The sequence below is a fragment of the Battus philenor genome, unplaced genomic scaffold (genome assembly GCF_028537555.1).
Source record: "Battus philenor isolate CCGP_79_NKW_IND1 unplaced genomic scaffold, ilBatPhil1.0.hap1 SCAF_5, whole genome shotgun sequence".
NCBI classification, from domain to species: Eukaryota; Metazoa; Arthropoda; class Insecta; order Lepidoptera; family Papilionidae; genus Battus; species Battus philenor.
In genome coordinates, this window is record NW_027181715.1 from 13,159,151 (window position 1) to 13,178,722 (window position 19,572).

At 34.3% G+C, this 19,572-nt stretch overlaps 1 protein-coding gene across 2 annotated transcripts in view; it reads left to right on the forward strand.

Moving 5' to 3' along the window:
• Window positions 1–19,572, forward strand: part of LOC137929328 (FERM, ARHGEF and pleckstrin domain-containing protein 1-like) — a 91,995-nt gene that overhangs the window by 48,486 nt on the left and 23,937 nt on the right. For both annotated transcript variants that reach the window (XM_068772218.1, XM_068772219.1), the window contains exons 4-9: window positions 10,627–10,731; window positions 12,406–12,628; window positions 15,868–15,991; window positions 17,172–17,236; window positions 18,121–18,299; window positions 18,963–19,123. In XM_068772218.1, coding sequence (XP_068628319.1) covers window positions 10,627–10,731; window positions 12,406–12,628; window positions 15,868–15,991; window positions 17,172–17,236; window positions 18,121–18,299; window positions 18,963–19,123 — 857 coding nt within the window. The remainder of the gene's footprint in view (window positions 1–10,626; window positions 10,732–12,405; window positions 12,629–15,867; window positions 15,992–17,171; window positions 17,237–18,120; window positions 18,300–18,962; window positions 19,124–19,572) is intronic.

Sequence of the window (19,572 nt, forward strand, 5' to 3'; positions counted from 1 at the left end):
TATGTAATAGAAATAGATACACATTAAAATTAATATATTTCGTATAATATTAGAAAAAATAAGCCACAGAGGCACGGTAAAATAAATGTAATGAGACGTTTTCGTTTGTAACAAGACTTTGACTAATGCCATGGAAACAGGTATAAATGAACACAATTACATTTACTTGATTAACCGATATGTACATTTTATATGCACTATGCAAGAGTATTGTTCAAAGATGACATTTTTTAATTAATTCTAATTTGTATCGCTGGGGTGTTTTGTTTACAATGTGTTTTTTTCCTTTTACTAAGCGCAGACAGTTGGGAGAGGGATTGCCGCTATTCGATTCTTCCAGCTATATGTCACGATAGCGTATTATTATTATACACTATTTTTATTATGGGTAAATTCAGTTAAAATTTAGATAAATAAACAATATAATTTAAGAATTTTACTCAATTATATATTTATTTCTACATTATTTGAAGCCGCTTCCCAAGCGCTACAGATTCCTGAATGCATTGGCGTGACGCTAGGTGTCTCGGATGACCGCTGGAATACTACATATATGTAAGCGTCTTGGGAGTGCTGAATTGAAGTAAAATAGTATGCCATTTCGATCCGGTGCGGTAGCTTGTCTAACTAGGTCCAGTAATTTCACCATATGCGGCAGCTCAAATATGCAACACTGTTTTATTTTACGCATACAGAAGTAGCTGTCGTATAAAACAACACTTACTGTAGAAAAAAAACTGTTACTACCAATGAATTATATTACATTTCACATCCTTATATTGTTGACAGCTTTATTGTCGACATATATCTTTCAATTTGCCCGCAATAATTTTATTTATACTGCAGCTCGAGTCCCCTCGACATGCACCAGTGCCCTCTGGCTCGATCAAATGATTTACGGGGCACATATTGTGCGCGTGCTTACGTTATGAAATTTTTTTTCAATTTTCTATACAAGCGTCTGCATCCGGCTACGTTTATGCAATGCTGTTAGGGCTATAAGATAGAGATAAAAATGCGAATGATAGTTTATCTAACCTATGTAAAAAAACTTGTTAATATTAACTGTGGATCAGTTCGAGCTTTATCTATGCTTTATCTTTATCTATATTTGAGCTCTTCTGGTTTTTTCTCTATACTTATACAAGTAAACTCTATGAACAAATTTGATAATAATACGATTAAATACATATATATATGAATAAATATCGTTTTTATTTATTTTGCAGTGACATGCAGTCCACGATAATGTACTGTTTTAATTATACAACTAATTCAACAATTGTCGAGTAAAATAAATTGATTGGTTGATACTCATATATTTTTTTAATGGCTCCGTTATTAGGGGTCTCAAACCCCTATCAAGTTTGTTTTTTCTTCTTTTTTTTTTAAATTAAATTCTCACTTTTTTATTTTTGCGCTCTTCTGTCATTCCTCTTACGATCTTTCATTCGTCTTCATGCATTCTACTTTTGGTCTGCCGTTCCCTTCCATATATCAATTTTCCCTTTCGTTCGATACCGTTCTTTCTTCACATTGTTCCTTAATTATTATTTCTTTAAATTTATTCTATTTCTCAGTTTAGGTCTTTTTCCGATTTTTACTTAGATCAGATTTTAATAAATTAATCTTTTTAAAACATATATTTTATTATTTTAGTATTTACAATTTTCCTATTCTCTTTTTTATGAACATGTACTATTATAATCAGTTTACAGTTACACTGACAGAATTTTCCGTAAACAGTGGCAAAAATAGAAGGCTAATTAAAAAAAAATGACAATTATTTTTACGGTCTGTTAAAGGTTAGATATCGTAATAATTTTGAGTATCTCGGTAACATTAAAATGAAAAAAAAAACATACTAGTAAAGTAAAGATTTGTAGTTATAGTGATATAAGAAAAATCACAGGTGCATAATTTTTTTATTAATTTTCTGCGATTACCCACCACCTATCAACAAAACAATCTGTATACGTACAATAAAAACATTTTACACTGCACATATACTCTGAACGTATGTTTTTTATTTGGCACAGACGTTTAGCGTGGGACTCGTCCTGAATAAAACATTCAAAATAACGCAGTATCAAAGTACGCAGAAGGCAGTCCCCGATACGTCGTATCTGGTACGCGCTTGACTCGCCCGGGGGGTCACGCTCGATTCGATTCTAAAAAGGAAGCGTGCTAATCGATTGGAGTCCCGATTGGGACACTCGCGGGCCATATCGATTCCACTCGATTACATTAAGTTCCGCTCCGGATGTCTACCGTCGATTACGTAAAGGAAATTTGGACGGGCCGTTGCTTATGTAAGCCGTGTGCCTAAGCGAATGTCCGCTGATTGGCTAGCTCTGTATGCGGCAATCAATGTTGCCTTGCCGCATTGTACTGTAACAGAGCTTCTTATGATACACAGGGTGTTTGGTTATAGGTGTAAAAGCTTTAAAGAGGGCATATATAGCCCTTATATTAACAAAAACCTTCAAAGCACGCCTATTTGCTATCACCGTGTACAAAGTAATTGTTCAAAATATGAAAATATTTCACATAATTTTTTTATTAGTAATGTGACAGACCAATATCTAGTAGTAAATAGTTTGCAAGGACAGATGACAATTATTAATTTTAATATTTAGTAATCCGAATTACAAAAACGATTTTTTATTATATTATCATCACTTCACTTATTATTTCTGAAACAAATGATTTTTGAATAGAAATGTATATACATTAATTGACAGTTGAGCTGTATTTTCACTCCTTTAAATCTTTTACATCGATAACCAATCATTTTATTTATTAATGTAAAGGTCGTTCACAAAGTTACCGCTACATCTTATCGTGTAAGTGATTAGTAAGTCCAAAATGTTTGGAAACGGACGGTGTTATTCAATAATAAGAAGGATGGCATTGTAAGCCAGCTACAGTTAGCGTACGGAAGGTAGTGGGTCTTCGAAGAGTTTTCATAGATCGATGGAACTCCATATTGTTGTCTCTGAATAACGATCTATACTTAATCAAGTTTATGTATTTGTATTACGCATACTTCTTACTAGCTAATTCACTATTGATTTATATGTTGAAGATTTTGTTTTGGTATTGTTTCGAAGGGCTCATGACAATAAATAGATAAATAGATATAGTGTGCTCCGAAGTGCGAATAAATTTTTGAGGTTTGTCAAAATCAGACGGAGGTAAACAAACGTCTCTTGTTCTGAAATGTCCTATGTGCGTCTCTCCGCCCTCTCCCTTTTCCCCCCTCTTCCATTTTGTTTCACTCTTACATACATTATGCGGCTGTGGCTATATAGTATTTTTTTTTACCTGGGACAAAAGACTTCGCATATGCATTTGGAAACATGGGCTGGTAACATCGGACTCTTATCGCTTTAAATCCGCCCCTATGTATTTCGATATATAGTAAGGCTAAAGTTAGATTTGTAGTCCTATTTGTATTTGAGCACGCAGTTATGAAAAGCACTATTTTATAACTCATGTTGACGAGTTGCATATCTTAGGACTTAACCCTTAATAGTCTGATTTACGAAAGTGATTTTTTTTAATATTACTGTGTTTGCTTGAGGCTCTAGATAAAAGGAAAAATAGATTTTTTATAATTTCGTTGGAAAAAATATTATACAATTGTAAAATACGTACAGCCAACCTATAAAAAAACTAATAGTAATGTGAACATTCAGTTTAAAAGTTTGGTATCAAAATTGAAACTCTAGGCTATTAAGGGTTAAAAGCAAGCTGTATTTACTTCGTATAGATCACTCACTTTGATTGTACATACGTCAAACACAATTTTACGTATTTTTAAGTTGTTGCAGCTACTTTGAGAAAATAAAATGAGATGCCATGTGTGTGTATTGTATATAGTATTAAAATCAGTGTAGCATCGATATATATAGTTTTTATCACTCTGTAAATGCTATGCTTTTTTGTACGAAACTCACCGTGCCTCTGTTACGTACATGTAAATTTTCTTATGTGTGAGAATGTTTATGCCTGCCGCTTATTCATAGTAAGCCTTCGTGTACATGATAGAGCTTCGCAATATTCGCAATGTATGAGCATGGATAATATTTGCATTATTTAAGCGGTAATCTCTGCGAGTAGTTGGTAATAGGTATGTATAAAATTGTGTATACGTTTCTGATAATATTATGTAACGCGGTATAAGATACTGTGTAGTAAATGTGTCGGTTAAATTTTCTATTGCTGTTTTTATTTAGTTCGACCCGTACGGAATTTATTTGGATCAAAATTAGAAATTGAAATTTAAGCACCTTCCCGTTGTCAGATTGATCTGAAATTTAGTACACACATTTAATATAGATGACAATACAATATAATAAAATCTAAGATGGCCGCCGATACAATATGGCGGATTACGTATTTTTCCTTAACCCCCTCAATATGGGTATCAAATGAAAGGGCTACACTAGTAAAACACGATGATTATGTCAAAATTTAAAATTCAAGATGGACGCCGTTCCAATATGGCGGACTAGGTACATATTTTTCCACAACCACCACAATATGGGTATCAAAAAACCGTTTAACTTAAAAGTTTTTTAAATGTATTTATTTTATGTCTGAAGTGGCATTGTGCGAAGCACATCGCTAGCGGAATCGACTACTGTAGGGGCCGATAGGTTTTCGAGCCAGTTTGCTGAAAGTCGCTGTATGCCGCCAGAGCAAGACTGACTATGTGGCGATCATTGGGGTACGCCTATGCCTTGCAGTGACGTATAAGTATGCATTGATATATAGATACTACATAACGCCACCCATTTCCCGTTCGACCCTTTACCACCCTAAAAAGTTCAAGCAACAACCAATGGTTTTGGACTTTTCTTTCTCAGTATAGAAGACTGTCAATACTTAGCAAATTCCGGTGTAAATACGCTTCTGCCATACTCTGGAATGTAAAAAGAAAAATGCGATTTACAAGTCTTGACATATTTTGCTGCTTACTGCACATTTTAACCTTCTTAAAATATTATCTCCCTATATCAGTAGATGTAGTTATGTTAACATTTCATTTCTTCACTATCAAGAATTTAACACATTTTTTGAAATTCTACTTAGATTAAAATTGGATCCGTATACTAAATGTGTGACTCCATATTTTGGTCACGCCGAAGTCGACCTAACGTCTCTAACATTATCATAAAAAAACTACATAAAAGTTGAAACTGAATTTATATTTAATTCGTGGGACGTAAATAGAACTGTAAAGATGAAATTATCTACAACTCTTTTAAATGATTCATCTAATAAAGTTTTAATATAGTTATGTAATGTAACAAAACTTTCTAGTTCATACTCATTTTAATACAATATAGTTTGCTTTTGTAGCGGCCCGTGCTCCCATAAGGATTTATTATAATTTCCCAGTCCTTGGCCCAGCAAAACTTTGACCGGAGTGCATCTAACAATACAGAAGTTTGCGAACTATGATATTACTCGTAAAGTTATGTAATTGGTGCTTATTACTATGAACAAATCATTAAACTTTGCTTGTATTTTGATAATGGATTGAAATATAAATTATAATTGTGTACATTAAAGAGGGGAGACATATAGAAGTAGGCGAAGCATATAGTTCGTGAAACCGAAGGCTGCTGGAGCAAAAAGGTTCTAGACTAGCAACTAGTATACGGTAGATGTGGTGTGGGTAGGAGGCCCCACGCTAGGTGGATACGGGAAGCGCAAGACGCAACACCGAGCGTAGAAACGAACTTTGAGGGAGACCTCTGTCGGGTGATATGTTGATGATAAAGAGAATAAGACGTCTGCTATTCGATAATAGAACAGAGAAATTGAAGTAACATTCGAATAAAGGAATATGGTATAAGGAGGCTGATCGTAAGGTGTCGAAATAAGTAACACTTTTACTAAATAAAGAGTTTTAAAAAATTACAAAACCTTGCACAGCGTCGTGTTGTGTTTTGGCGTCATAAACATTATGTCAGGTAAGGGGGTCGTATCAAACAGTGATAATAAAATTATTCTTATCTTTCACTTCATCCATCTTAGATACAATAAAAGTCGTCATAACCTGCAGCGTCCTCTGGTTCTGTTTGAATTTTCGTTAATATTTACAATTTAGGCCTGTAGAATAGTAATATAAAATATTATCTCAAATTTCATAGCCTTTGTTAATGAATTTAATTTGCGGAAAGCCGGTCATGTATTTCGATTCAGCCAGTGGTTTTATCGATTTCAATCTGATACTATCTCATTTATAGAGGTATAATATTCAGTGCGCTGAAGTGATGAGCGCGTTTTGAATAGTTGCGATTTGCAAAATATAATTGTTTTGATATCGAAATATATAATTATACTATTTTATCTATCACGATTATAGGTGTAAAAGGTTTGAAAGAGGTTAATGTGTAGCATTTGTCGGCGAAAAGCCTTAAGGCTTTTAGATCTAGGTACAACCAGAGTACAACATAATATAATCCATTCTGATATTTGTTAAATTAAATTATTTTTTTATATTGGAATGCGACACTATCTTCTGGCAATGTAACAAAGTCTGCAGAGTCATATAGTAAATAATAATTAATTTTATTATGTATTAATCTGAATTTTGAAAAAGTTTTTTTAGTGTTTTTTCTTATCATTGTTATTTTTATTTCTGAAAACAATGATTTCTGGAAAGGTTGGAGATATATTAATTGACAGTAATACTGTACGTTCACCCCTTTTACACCTTTAACAAACCACTCCGACGTAAATGTAATGAAAATATACGAGTACAGTTTTACACCTGTGTTACAAAATTTGCTTAAACGGTGTAGCAACTTTTTTTTAAATAGAACGGCGATATGTCTCTTTATACGTATGTAATATATATAGGGATTCAAGTACAGTTCATGGGTCGTAAAGCGGGCTTGCATTAGATTACCGTTATCGGTAAATATGGGGCTTCCGTTGTAGAGGATAATTCCAGTTGATACTACCGCGATTAACTGTGTCGTAGTGAATAAAAACATGTTTAATTCTTGATTTAAAATATAACCTCTTAACTGTCTATCCCGTAGCAGTGAAGTGTGAGAAGCTTCGAGCACTGAACGGATATTCCAATGACATTAGTTACAAGTTTATTTCATGCAGTAAATTAGGAATTGATAATTTAATTAACTTGGCTAGGAGGCGTAATATGTGTGCAATTTATATTGCGTATTATTGCAAATCAGTTAAACAATAATCAAATGAATCAGACTCTAATTTAAATAATAACTAATTGAAAAACAATAGAGGGTTTTTATTATAGGGACAGATAAATAATAAACTTCTATTGCGAAAAAATGTAAAAATGAATTATTTGCATCTGATAAAATCAAGACAAGTATAGATATATAAATAATTCTTAGGTTAAAACTGTCGGAAAACATAGGAAGCAAATCGCTTACAACTAGTCGTTTTGGAAACATGGGAGAGGCCTATGTTATGTTGATTCGTGAACGTCAGACAGACGCTGAAATGATGTTCATGGTATAATATTTTATATATATTAATACTATTTATTACTAGCTGATCCCGCAAACGTTGTTTTGCAAAAAAATTAAAGTTTTTAATTAACAAATAAAAGATAAGGATTGATCGTAGAGGGGTGAAAATTTAGGGTTGTATGTATTTTTGTATGCTGTAAAATAAAAACCAAAAAATTTATATAAAAAATAAAATAAAAAATTTAGGGGTGGACCACCCTCATCACTTAGGGATATGGAAAATAAATAGTAGCCGATTCTCAGACCTACTGAATACGGATATAAAATTTGGGTAAAAACCGGTCAAGCCGTTTCAGAGGAGTTCAAGTTCGAACACCGTGACACGAGAATTTTATATATTAGATGGAAAATTATAATTACAAAAAATAATGAAGTAATGCTTAAATCGTGGAAGGTAAAGTGGTAATGCAGCCAGGCGACCTCTTTAATATTGCGTTCTCGCTAGTAACGCTAAAAGTTTAACTGTGTCAAATGGTCCTTTAGCCGCTGCATGTAAAATTATAATGTTTTTACTGCTTCAATTTGGTTATTTAAACGATTCCAGTATTTTCTGTATACATTTCCTATCTTCCGTAATTGCAATAAATTACGCAAAGGTATATAGACCAATTGAAGGTATAATTGTCTATATAGGCAAATAGATATGTATTAGTTATTGGTGTGAAAGTGTATAACTCATTTCCTATCGTCTAGTACGTAAAGCATTAATTATTATTTACTAGCTGTACCTGAAGACTACAGTACTGCCAGAAGTTATTGGTCTGTTGCTTTGCAATAAACGGTGTAAATAAATCAATGTTACTTTATACAGGTTGAATGAAAACTTGCATAAAAGCTTAATAGCTTTTTTTTAGCACAACAATGTTACATATAAAGATAACCAATGGATTTTTGAAAACTTCATAATCTATGCGATGTACAGTGCCTTAAACATCAGTCAATTAAAACCTTTTTTTTAGACAAGTGCGCTTTACTTTTATAAATTAATTGCTGTAGAGTTTTTATAGCTATACTTTATATAACTTCGTTATATAATATTTCAGAATAGAAAAAAGTTCAATTTGCATTATTGCATCGACTTCCTTTATTTAGATGATAGAAAAATAATAATTGAATACAGTTGTCGATTAGGTAGTATTATCGATTTAACATTGCTGCGGTACTAAAATGAAAAACCTTTTGTAAAATTGACTATTGTATTTAAAGTTGTTAGATCTACGGATCAATTTTTATTTAAAAAGTTATGAATACTTCGCCTGATACACTATTTAGAATACCTCGAGGTGGACTTATAAAACCTAAAAGGCAGTGTGAGCTCTAGATGTTTACAAACAATCCATTGGCGCATGGATGGAAAGCACTTCTACGAAATTGCAAATGCCAATCCATTAGATGGCCGCCCTCGGCGCCAATTTGCGAAGATGAAGCACTTCGGACTGTATCGCTCAACGTGTGCGACCTATTTTGTATCGAGAATAGATTTTTAGGATGAAATGTTTACGTTTTTGACTAGTACACGATGAGTTAAATGCAAATTCAGTTCGTATGACGTATTTACCATTACTAGATATTATGGATGACATAAAAAAGAAGTTTATCATTAAAATAGATATTATATAGTTCTTCGGAAGATGTTCTTATCCTTGTGTGATGTAGGTAGTCTTGAAAGTGATATTGGTAGAGTAGTAATTTACTGTTTTTCTGCCAAGCGTCCGTCGCTGTCTCTGAAGATAATTGAGAAAAAGTTATTGCATCAAAGGTTCGACTGCCAAAAGTCTCTCATTCATTTGTATAAACGGATCAGATTTTTTTAATGAAATTCCGTAAAACATTATTGGTCTACCATTTATAAATTTAAAAATGCTAATTTATTAATTTAATATAATATAATAATTTTGTTTTCATACAATGTTACAATTGATGGCATTGATCAAGTCGATTATCCACTTTTGAGACACATTATTTAGAACAGGCTTTTTGTAATTCTTATATTAACCCTTAAATGTATGACTTTCATTTATACTTTAAAAATAGTTATATCTTGCTGATAAGTACACTACAATGCAGGAAAAGATATGAAAAAATTAAAAATAATATTATCATACTTATTAAAAAACCTTGTTATATATATATATATATATATATATATATATATATATATACACATACATATATACATACATATATATAACCTATATATATATATATATATACACACATATACCTACATATACAACACTATGCACTTACTGTACAGTATTGTATTCAAAGTGGTATGTTGTAGTTTTTCATCATTATGCATTTAAGGGTTGAAGCGTAATATAATTTTGTTTTAAAATAAATTTTAAAGGTTGGTAGAGAATCTATGTTAAGATTGTAAATTTTGTTGTAGTTTAATTGTAGATAAAACTATTTGGTGCATGGAAAATTTAATAGGCTATAAGTTATCGGCAATCGATTGAATATTGGCTATTTATGCCGCGGCCTTCGCCGAGACGAGAGCCGCGCTCCTCGATGACACTTATTTACGCCCAAGAGCGAATAACGCTCACAAGCGTGTGAACAATGTGCAGTGGTTGTTCCTAATGCATTCCGTTTTTAAAATGGAGATTTAACGTGGGAAATTTAAAATTGGAATCGCACCATTTGTTAAACGTTTTAAATTTATGCCTCTTTCATGAGCGTAATGTTATAAGGTCTAAAAATATTATGGAGAATATTTTTGATGATTAGAGTAATTACGTGAAATTTAATACATGATTGTTGGTTATAGCTGTAAAAGCTTTAAAGGGTTGAAAGTATAACTCATTTGCTGTCAAATAAATAATAAAAAATCATTTGTAATAAAATAATAAATAATGTAATGATGATTTAGTAAATAAAAGCTTTTTCAAAATTCAGATTATTACAACTTTGGCTTCTTGAAAACAGACATATGACAGTTACTTTAGATATTTCACTGTATTGAGAGGCTGCCAAGCTTGTATAACATGTAAGTGGATGTGCCAAAGGCGAATTCCTACTGATATTAATTTTAAAAGATTTCTATATTAAAGGACAAAATTTTAAGTTTTTATTTCGTTTGTTACAGTCGAAGGCGTTGGGGAGAGTGCTTTTCGATCAGGTGTGTCGACAACTACATCTGCTGGAAGCCGATTACTTCGGTCTGGAATATCAGGACTCCAGCGGTACAAAGGTAAACACAAAAACGTACGGAATAAAACATTGAATTATTTAAAAAATATATTGTTATAGTCTAACCATTTGTGAACGCCGTGAGAAGAATGTTAGAGAAGCCTAATTTAATAAAAAAATAAATAAAACGAGAATCAGATTCTTTAATATTTAATGGAATCAGGCGTTACCTCGCGGAAGTCCATCCTAAGTAAGAAAAGGACCAATATTTAGCCACTTCCGCACATGCAGTGGTAGTCGTGCAATGAAATGCACCGCCCGCCAGCCCGCTGATAAATGCGCATGCGGCAAACAATGCGAATCACACAACCGCCACCCTTTTTAATTACTCAACACGTGTTTCACCCCTTCACAGGGCATCTTCAGGAGTTATGTTATACCAATTAGTGCCAAACACAGTGTGAGTCAGATTCAACTCGCCTATAATAGCATCATTGAACTTAAAGCTACGAGGGATTCAAATTTGTTCTGATCTGAGAAGAGCCCACAAAAAAATTAGGCGAATTTTAGCAGTTATTTACAATACCTTTAATAAGTTAGCAGAAAAGTTCATTCCCTAGCTTTATTGTAAATTAAAATACCTCACGCGATTGTAGGATTTTAGTAGTTTCAGCATATACATACGAGTAGATCCACTCCGCGAGGCATAGACCTCGAAGATAACTATGAGGGGATATGCCCTAATCGCCACGCTTGGCAGGCGGGTTGACGACCGCAGTGTTGTATTATGGTACGCAGACGATGCTACTACCCATCCTCTGGAAATTTTGTGATAATTAATGCACAAAGTGTGAATTATATAAGATTGTATCCCAGGAATCAAACTCGCGACCTACAATCTCAAAAGTCATTTCTCTACCGCTGAGTTACCACTGCTAGTACAAGTTGTTAAATTTATTACGAGATTATTCAGAAACCTCAAATGGAAATGATCTTAAATTATAATTAACGCGCTAATGAAAATTTCAGTAAAACTATTAATTTTTTTAGTTGTGAAAAAGCATTCATAATTATGAAAAAGCAACAGCTGTTAACTCTCTAGTTTTGGCGTTGCTGTTTTAGTAGACTCTGGCCCACATTTTAAATTATATAAGGGGATATATAATTCCAAATCTGAGCCAGCATTCAAACAATATATGTAGGTTGTGAACGTACTCACCCCGTATCATTGAAATATGATTAACATCGCTTGATATGTATATATATATATATATATATATATATATATATATATATAAAGATTTTTTTACATATTTTTTAATATTTAATGGAATCAGGCGTTACCTCGCGGAAGTCCATCCTAAGTAAGAAAAGGACCAATATTTAGCCACCTCCGCACAAACACGTTTTTCACCCCTCCACGGGGCATCTTCAGGAGTTATGTTACACCGATTAGTGCCAAACACAGAGTATAGATCTGTGTTGAGTAATTTGGCGGTGGCGGTTGTGTGATTCGCATTGTTTGCCGCATACGCATTTATCAGCGGGCTGGCGAGCGGTGCATTTCATTGCACGACTACCACTGCATGTGAGGAAGTGGCTAAATATTGGTTCTTTTCTTACTTATATTTTTTAATGTTTATTGTGCGATATTGATAATTTTGTACTAAGTACTAGTGATTTACACTAAGCAAACAGTCGTTTCCCCATGATAAGATGTGTATGTTGTTCGCAGTACTGGCTGGACGTGGAGAAAGCGATGTGCCGGCAGGTGGGACTGTCTATGGTTGAGCCGACGTTGCGCTTCTGCGTCAAGTTCTACACGCCGGACCCTGCGCGCCTGGAGGAGGAGTTCACGCGTTATCTGTTCTGTCTGCAAGTGAAGCGCGATCTCGCAAGCGGCTGCATCCAGTGCAATGAGAACACCGCTGCGCTCATGGCCAGTTACATTGTACAAGGTACAATTGCATCCATGCAATTAATACAATTAATTTCTAGGAGCAACATGTCGCCATCGTCAGCGACGCATCGAAAAGGAGAATTCCATAGAAATAAAATTGTTCATTTACATACGGGCGAAGCTCGAATGAATAGACACAGGTCTACTTCGGACTTTGTGTTGTTACTACCTCAACACCTACCGGCCCCAGGAAGAATCCAACAAATTGATTCAGTAGCTATCTTAAAAAGATATTGTTAGGGCGTCGTTCAGATAGATTAAGAGACAAAGACGTGAGCATAAAAAAATTGGAATTATAAACGCAATTATAAAACATAGGCACGAACGCTAATGTCTGTGGAACATTGATCCTTATAAGAAAAAAAGTACATATCTTCATTCCAGCCGTAAGACGTCTGCTGATTGGAAGCGGTCTGCATCTAGCGTATTCCTAACGCCTTATCAGAGACGTTAACGTTGTTTGAATTTATGTTTCTGTGATCGGTTCATCACCATTATTTCAAACGTCGAACCCCCCCCCCCCCGGTTGTAAGTGACCTCCATGTATTGTCGTACGACCATCTTAAAGAGGTTGTATTTCCTCGTTGTGAGTGGATGTCCTATACTGCGACGGACCGTGGTCTTTAGAAGCTTAACGTCCCAATTGTCATCTATTCTGCGCTCTATTTGGCCTACTCACTGCTACTTCAATTTGCCAATCTGCTGGCATATGTCAATTAGACTCCAATTTACTTATTAAACTTCTTCCGCTTTATTTTGTTTTGATTTAACTAGAATAAAAGCCCAAAAACAATGGTACAGCGTACGTTTAAAAATATTAATGCTAGTTAGTTATTAACGTCGACTGGATATTGCATAGTTTGTTGGTGGATTTCTAACAACTTTTGACGAAGTAATTGTTATTGTGACGCTTTTGCGATTTGCACTGTTTGTTACACGAAAATCAACAATAAGACACAATGATTACGATTAGCTGCGCGTGCGTTGCACTAGTTTAGTACATCGGCTTGTGACGGAAGCAAACTATTGATGTTCAATGTCTGATAGAGAGGCCATTGCAGTCAATGCACTTTGAGTTAATTAAGACCCTTGTATAACTGACTTTAGTCATTCCCACTGGAATATTATCTATTTTTTTTTATTCTTGTTAGGACATGTCGACCTTATCGTGATCATCACCATCACCTTTGGACAATTATTGTGGAAGCGAAACATCAATCTGTAAAATAGTGTAGCCGCTTCTTATTTTGATTTGAACAAAATTGATCGCGCGATGCCTAAATCGTATAGACCAAATTACAATTGGTTCTACAGTAAATCTCTTTTACTTCGATACTTGACATATTCAATCAAATTCAAAATTATTTTATTCATTTAGGCATTTACCCGCGCTTTTTAATCGTCGATTATTTTAACATCATAAGTGGCAAGCTACTACCGGCTGATTTGTTGAGAAGAGCCGTTTCTGGCCTTTAGATTTGCTCTTTTAACAATTTTTAATGTATACATTATAATTATAGTATCAAACATGTATCCGAGTAAGCAGTGGTAGCCCAGCGGAAAGGATTGAGACTAGTGATCGTAGGTCGCGGGTTCGATTTCCACTGCTCGCTAACAAGTTTTCAGAGGATAGGTAGTAGCGTCCTTTGCGTACTGCGTACATACAACACTGCGATGGCCAACCCGCCTGCCACGCGTTTCGAATATGGTACATACCTCTATAGTAATCTTTGGGAGGCATATGCCTTTCAATGGGCGTGTAGGATAGTTATAGGACATAACTTGTCAGATATGAACTGAAAACAACACTTTTGTAAATATGAGTTTATTGGGTATGCCAGACAATTTATAATAGGTCACGTGGTTACAAAATAAAGAAACATACGCGTTCGCCGCCGTGCTAAAGCTCTCAGAAGGACGATTGATGTTTGCGAGCATAAGTCATCGCTGCTTGCGGGCACTGACGTCGTCGATGCTCACCGCCTGCGCACACGGCTCTGCGCTTTGCATCCAACCTCGTTGACGGCAACTCCGCTAGATGACGTAGAGTAACACGGTTGCCACAGGCGTCTATGGGTTAAAACGATGACAATGACGAAATGATTCAACCAACCAGATTCTATAGATTTCGGCCAAATAAAAACTTTTGAATGGTATTATTACATTTATTTAATAATATACGTTCAATCCAGCGTCTTCCGTTGGCTTTGTGGGTGGATGCCTTATATTGCGCATTTCCTCTCGTGGTCTTCACTCCAAAATTTCTAAGCCACAGGTTTTGAAATTCTGGAGTTCCATCAGTTCTTCATCGCCATCAGTTCTGTATGCTATATGGCCTGCTCACTGCCACTTCGACTTTCCAATCCGCTGGACTATGTCGTCATTGGATATTTAAATATGTTCTTATATCCGATTCTATCTCTTAAAGAACATATGTAACACGGCGTATTTTTTAGAGTCTCGCTTCGAACAAAACCATTTAAATAGTTGTATATGACCGACTTCCCGCCTTTATAACGTATTTATGAAAGTATATCATGAGCGCGCATCACGCATGCATAGCGGATTGCGGTTCTCTCCCTGAGGCCACATGTTCGGACGGATGAGCATTTAATATTAAAATCTTAATTTTATTTGCAATGAACTACCAAGTTGAACATTACTCATTTAACTACACACTAGTGTTTATTTATTTGCTTAATGCCTTACGGGCCTATAAAAGACAAGTATAAAATTCGATAAATTCAACATTGTAACTTTTAAATGAACTCAATAAGATCGTCTTGTTATCTGTACGTTTTTTTTTTAATCTATCTTATTTTTGACTCTACTCTACTTGGCTACCAGTGAACCTAGCTTTATATTATTTAATATTTTATATGTGCAGCCAATAATATGAGAGCTGGTATTTTAAGAGAAAGGTTTTTCTCAAGAAAAAAATGTGACTATTCATAGTCTACGTATTAATGGTGATCTTGTCAAATGTATATAAGAATATTAAAGCGATGTAAATAAGGGTAGTACTAGAAACATAGATAACATTGTTTTATCTTTTCCTAGGCAACACTGTCTATGAATTATCATATAAAAATTTTAAGGATTTTATTCCAGGAAATGGCATAATTATGCTGTATTGTGTGTAGCCTTTATGTAAACCAGAATCTTTAACAGACATTTATTTTTTATTTTTGTAGACATGAAGAATTTATAAATTTATGTTCTTCATTGTGGTTACAGCGGAGTGTGGTGACTTCGTCCCGGAGGACTATCCTGACCACACGTACCTCAGCGGTTACAAGTTCTTCCCAGGGCAGGATCCCGAGGCCGAGCGGCGGATAATGGAGAATCATAAAAAACACATGTAAACTATAATTTTTTTATGATCCCCTTTTGCTCTGTAACGACTTTTTGTGTCTCTTTAGTTTATGTCACGTGATTAACTTTATTTTATTTATTTATTTAATATTCTTTATTGTACACGATAAGATACATAATATACAGAAAAGTACAATGGGCGGTCTTATCACTCAAGGCAATCTCTTACAGACAACCATATTAAGGAAAAGATAATAGTACTTATAAAAGGTAGTTCACGTGTACAAAAAAAAATACCTATTCACAAACAAATTAACATAAATATACATAGACATACATGCCTAAACATACATACATACGTATATAACATATATACTTATAATAAAAATGTTTAATACATATTATAAATATAATACAATAATAAATAAAAACATCAAACTGATTTGAATCGCACTTGCCTCGGATAAAATAAAGAAACAGAGGAAGAAAAAGTAATGAATGAAGGTATAAATAATCATAGATCTAGTAAATAATTTTTAACTATTTTCTTAAAAATGGGTAGTGACTTGGCACGTTATTATTATTTATTATTAGACTTAAATAAATAAATAAACTTTTACTATCCAAAGGTTATCGATACAGTAGATTATTTTATAGATATTAATGTATACAGTAAGCAATAGATAACGCAGAGTTCTTATATAATAAAAGGTTAAGCCATGTAAAAATAATATCAATATACGACGATTTCAAAGCCTGCACTTCTGAATATCGAGTAGGCGATGTGAACAGTGTTAGATAAAGGCGACCTCGTACCCCTATAAAAGACTTGCAGGGAATACTTCCTCTGCAAGAGACGCAACGTCGTCACGCGTGAAATCTCTCTTAAACAAGAAAGCATAAAAATCGGCTTTAGACACACGCGCTTTATATTTGAGTGTATTGTTTGTAAGAGAACCTTAAATAAAGTTCTTTATAAAAACGAAGTCAAAGAGTTAGGCAAAATTTAATTTAATCTTCAGCTATCTAGGTAAAGTTGACATTTAATTCCTTTATTTCGTCTTGAATTAAGTTTTATTCTTCGTATCTAAAGACTTAATTTATTTATTTACATGCTACAGGGTTAATGGTTTATTAAAAAAAATAATATGTACTTCTGCGTGTGTTTTATGTTTTGTATGTGCATTTCTTATAGTTATGATATATACGAGTCATTTTTATTGCAGCGGCCAAAGTCCAGCTGAGGCTGATCTGAATTTACTGGAAACCGCTCGGAGATGCGAGCTGTATGGTAAGTGAAAAAATATGATATTATCATTATCATTCCATTCATAGGACGTCATGGTTGACATTGTACTTTCTTCATATCTTTCCAATACCACCGGTTGAAATCGTTTTGCATCGTAAATTTATCGACTACTGAAAAATAGTATTCCGTCTACGTTGTGGGAGTACTACGGACTACACTACAGAACCTATCAATTATGATTATCAATTGCCTGTATGTTGGGCTATGCCTCGGTGGTACTATTGTTGTCTGTACTGTGGTTCTCCACATCTCTGATTGGATCTCTTAAAGAAATTCCAGAGTAATATGAATAGACAATTTAAAGATGAAAGTGAATTTTAATTAAATAATTATAAATGACTAAATATTTAAAATTTTCTGTTAATTTCATTGAAAAACATTCTTTGTGTATGTTATTTATCCGTACTATGGGTAATAGCCAATAATCTATATTCTCATTAGTGAATTCTTGTCGGTGTAGTCGTGATCCACGCGGACCAGGGCATCCTGGTCAGTTCTGGCGTCTCTGTTGGTCTTGCTAATATCCGCCATGTAGTTCGATGTATGGGGGAGTGAGAGCATTTTATATATCTCTTTATTCTATAGTGTTTAAATTTATTTAACAATTGTGACATCTATGACTTATATGACCGTATGTAATATATATAGGGTGTCAATGTGTAATCTTACTAAAATTTAAAACCTATATAATCTTCCACACAAACATTAAGTGTAGTGTACTTAACAGTTAATTTTTTCATATTTATATTGAATCGCAAGACAAAATAGCAATCGTTGATTCGAAATGATTATACTTACATATAGTTGTATGTATATACGTATACGTGAGTTCTTAGTATTACTGCACGTTTAAAATAATTTCGCAGGTATAAAAATGCATCCTGCCAAAGACCACGAAGGCGTGCCTCTGAATCTGGCGGTGGCGCACATGGGAATAGTGGTGTTTCAGAATTTCACAAAAATCAACACGTTCAGCTGGGCCAAGATCAGGAAGATATCGTTCAAGAGGAAAAAGTTTCTCATCAAATTACACCCGGAGGGATATGTGAGTATCATTCTATTTTCTTTTTTATTTTGAATTTCTGCAGTAAACAGTCTGCATGAATAGATTATAAAATAATAATAAATAAGTAGTTATTCAAACTTTAAAAATGCTTTTTACGTATTACGTCATTAATGATTTCTGAAGCCATTGAGTTTTAGATAGAGTGTACCATACATTAATTGATAACAAATGAGCTATACATTCACTCTTTGAAGTGATAGGATTCGCAAGATATAGGTTCGCAAATCGCCTCCCGAGACATGTGAGCGGCCAGACGAAAATGATAGACGAACGTCTGTTCTCAAACATCTCGTGTGCGTTTTGTCAATCGCGCCATTCTACATCGTGCTTGATGCATGACATCTATACAAAACAAAATAAAGTAGTTCGCCGCTTATATTTTAACGAATATCAAAGCAAGTTGGTTACTAATTATGGTTGTAGTAATGGAAAGAAAGAAAATATTGATGGTTTAAATTAAAATTATTTACAGGGTTGGTAATATATAGGTTAGAGTGTTAACAATGGAAACCTTTACTCAGCTACGTTCTACGTATTCACTCAGGCACATACAGGCTAAATGAATAATAGTTTGGTACGATTTATTGTCAAAGAAAAGAGCCAAATACTTATTAAACGTGTGGCGGTTGGTCTGATCGACAGGGACACTATCGTGACGTAGTGGAGTTCTTCTTCGAGGGTCGCAACGAGTGCAAGAACTTCTGGAAGAAATGCGTGGAGAACCATGGCTTCTTCCGCTGCACCAGCGTGCCGCGCTTGCCGCGACACAAGCCTCGCGTCATCTCACGCGGCTCTTCCTTCAGGTCACACTACTACACTTTACTTAGATTATTATTATTCTACCAATGCTCTCTAAAAAATTTTTATATCCTATAATCCTCATATTTTTTCTACAACGTTAGCAAATATATATTTTATCTTTATTATTAATAATCATCTGCATGGATAAGAACCCAAACAATCAGATGCCTAGATACTTTTTTTTTTTAATGGTCCCCGCTGTTGGGGACCTCTTGTTCCCCTATCTCGTGTGGGACAGGGACTTTTTAATTCTAGTAATTTATTTTATTTTGCAACATACGTATTATTCCTTTTATTTCTATATTTTAGTGTTCGTTTTATTTTTACTTATTGCATTTATTACCACCTTCCTGCAGTAGCTGAGGAAGCATTCTCTCTCCCCTTCGTCTTGCATGATGGCCCAGACATTTCTTTCCTCTATCTTTTTGCCCATCCGGCATTCGGAATCTGC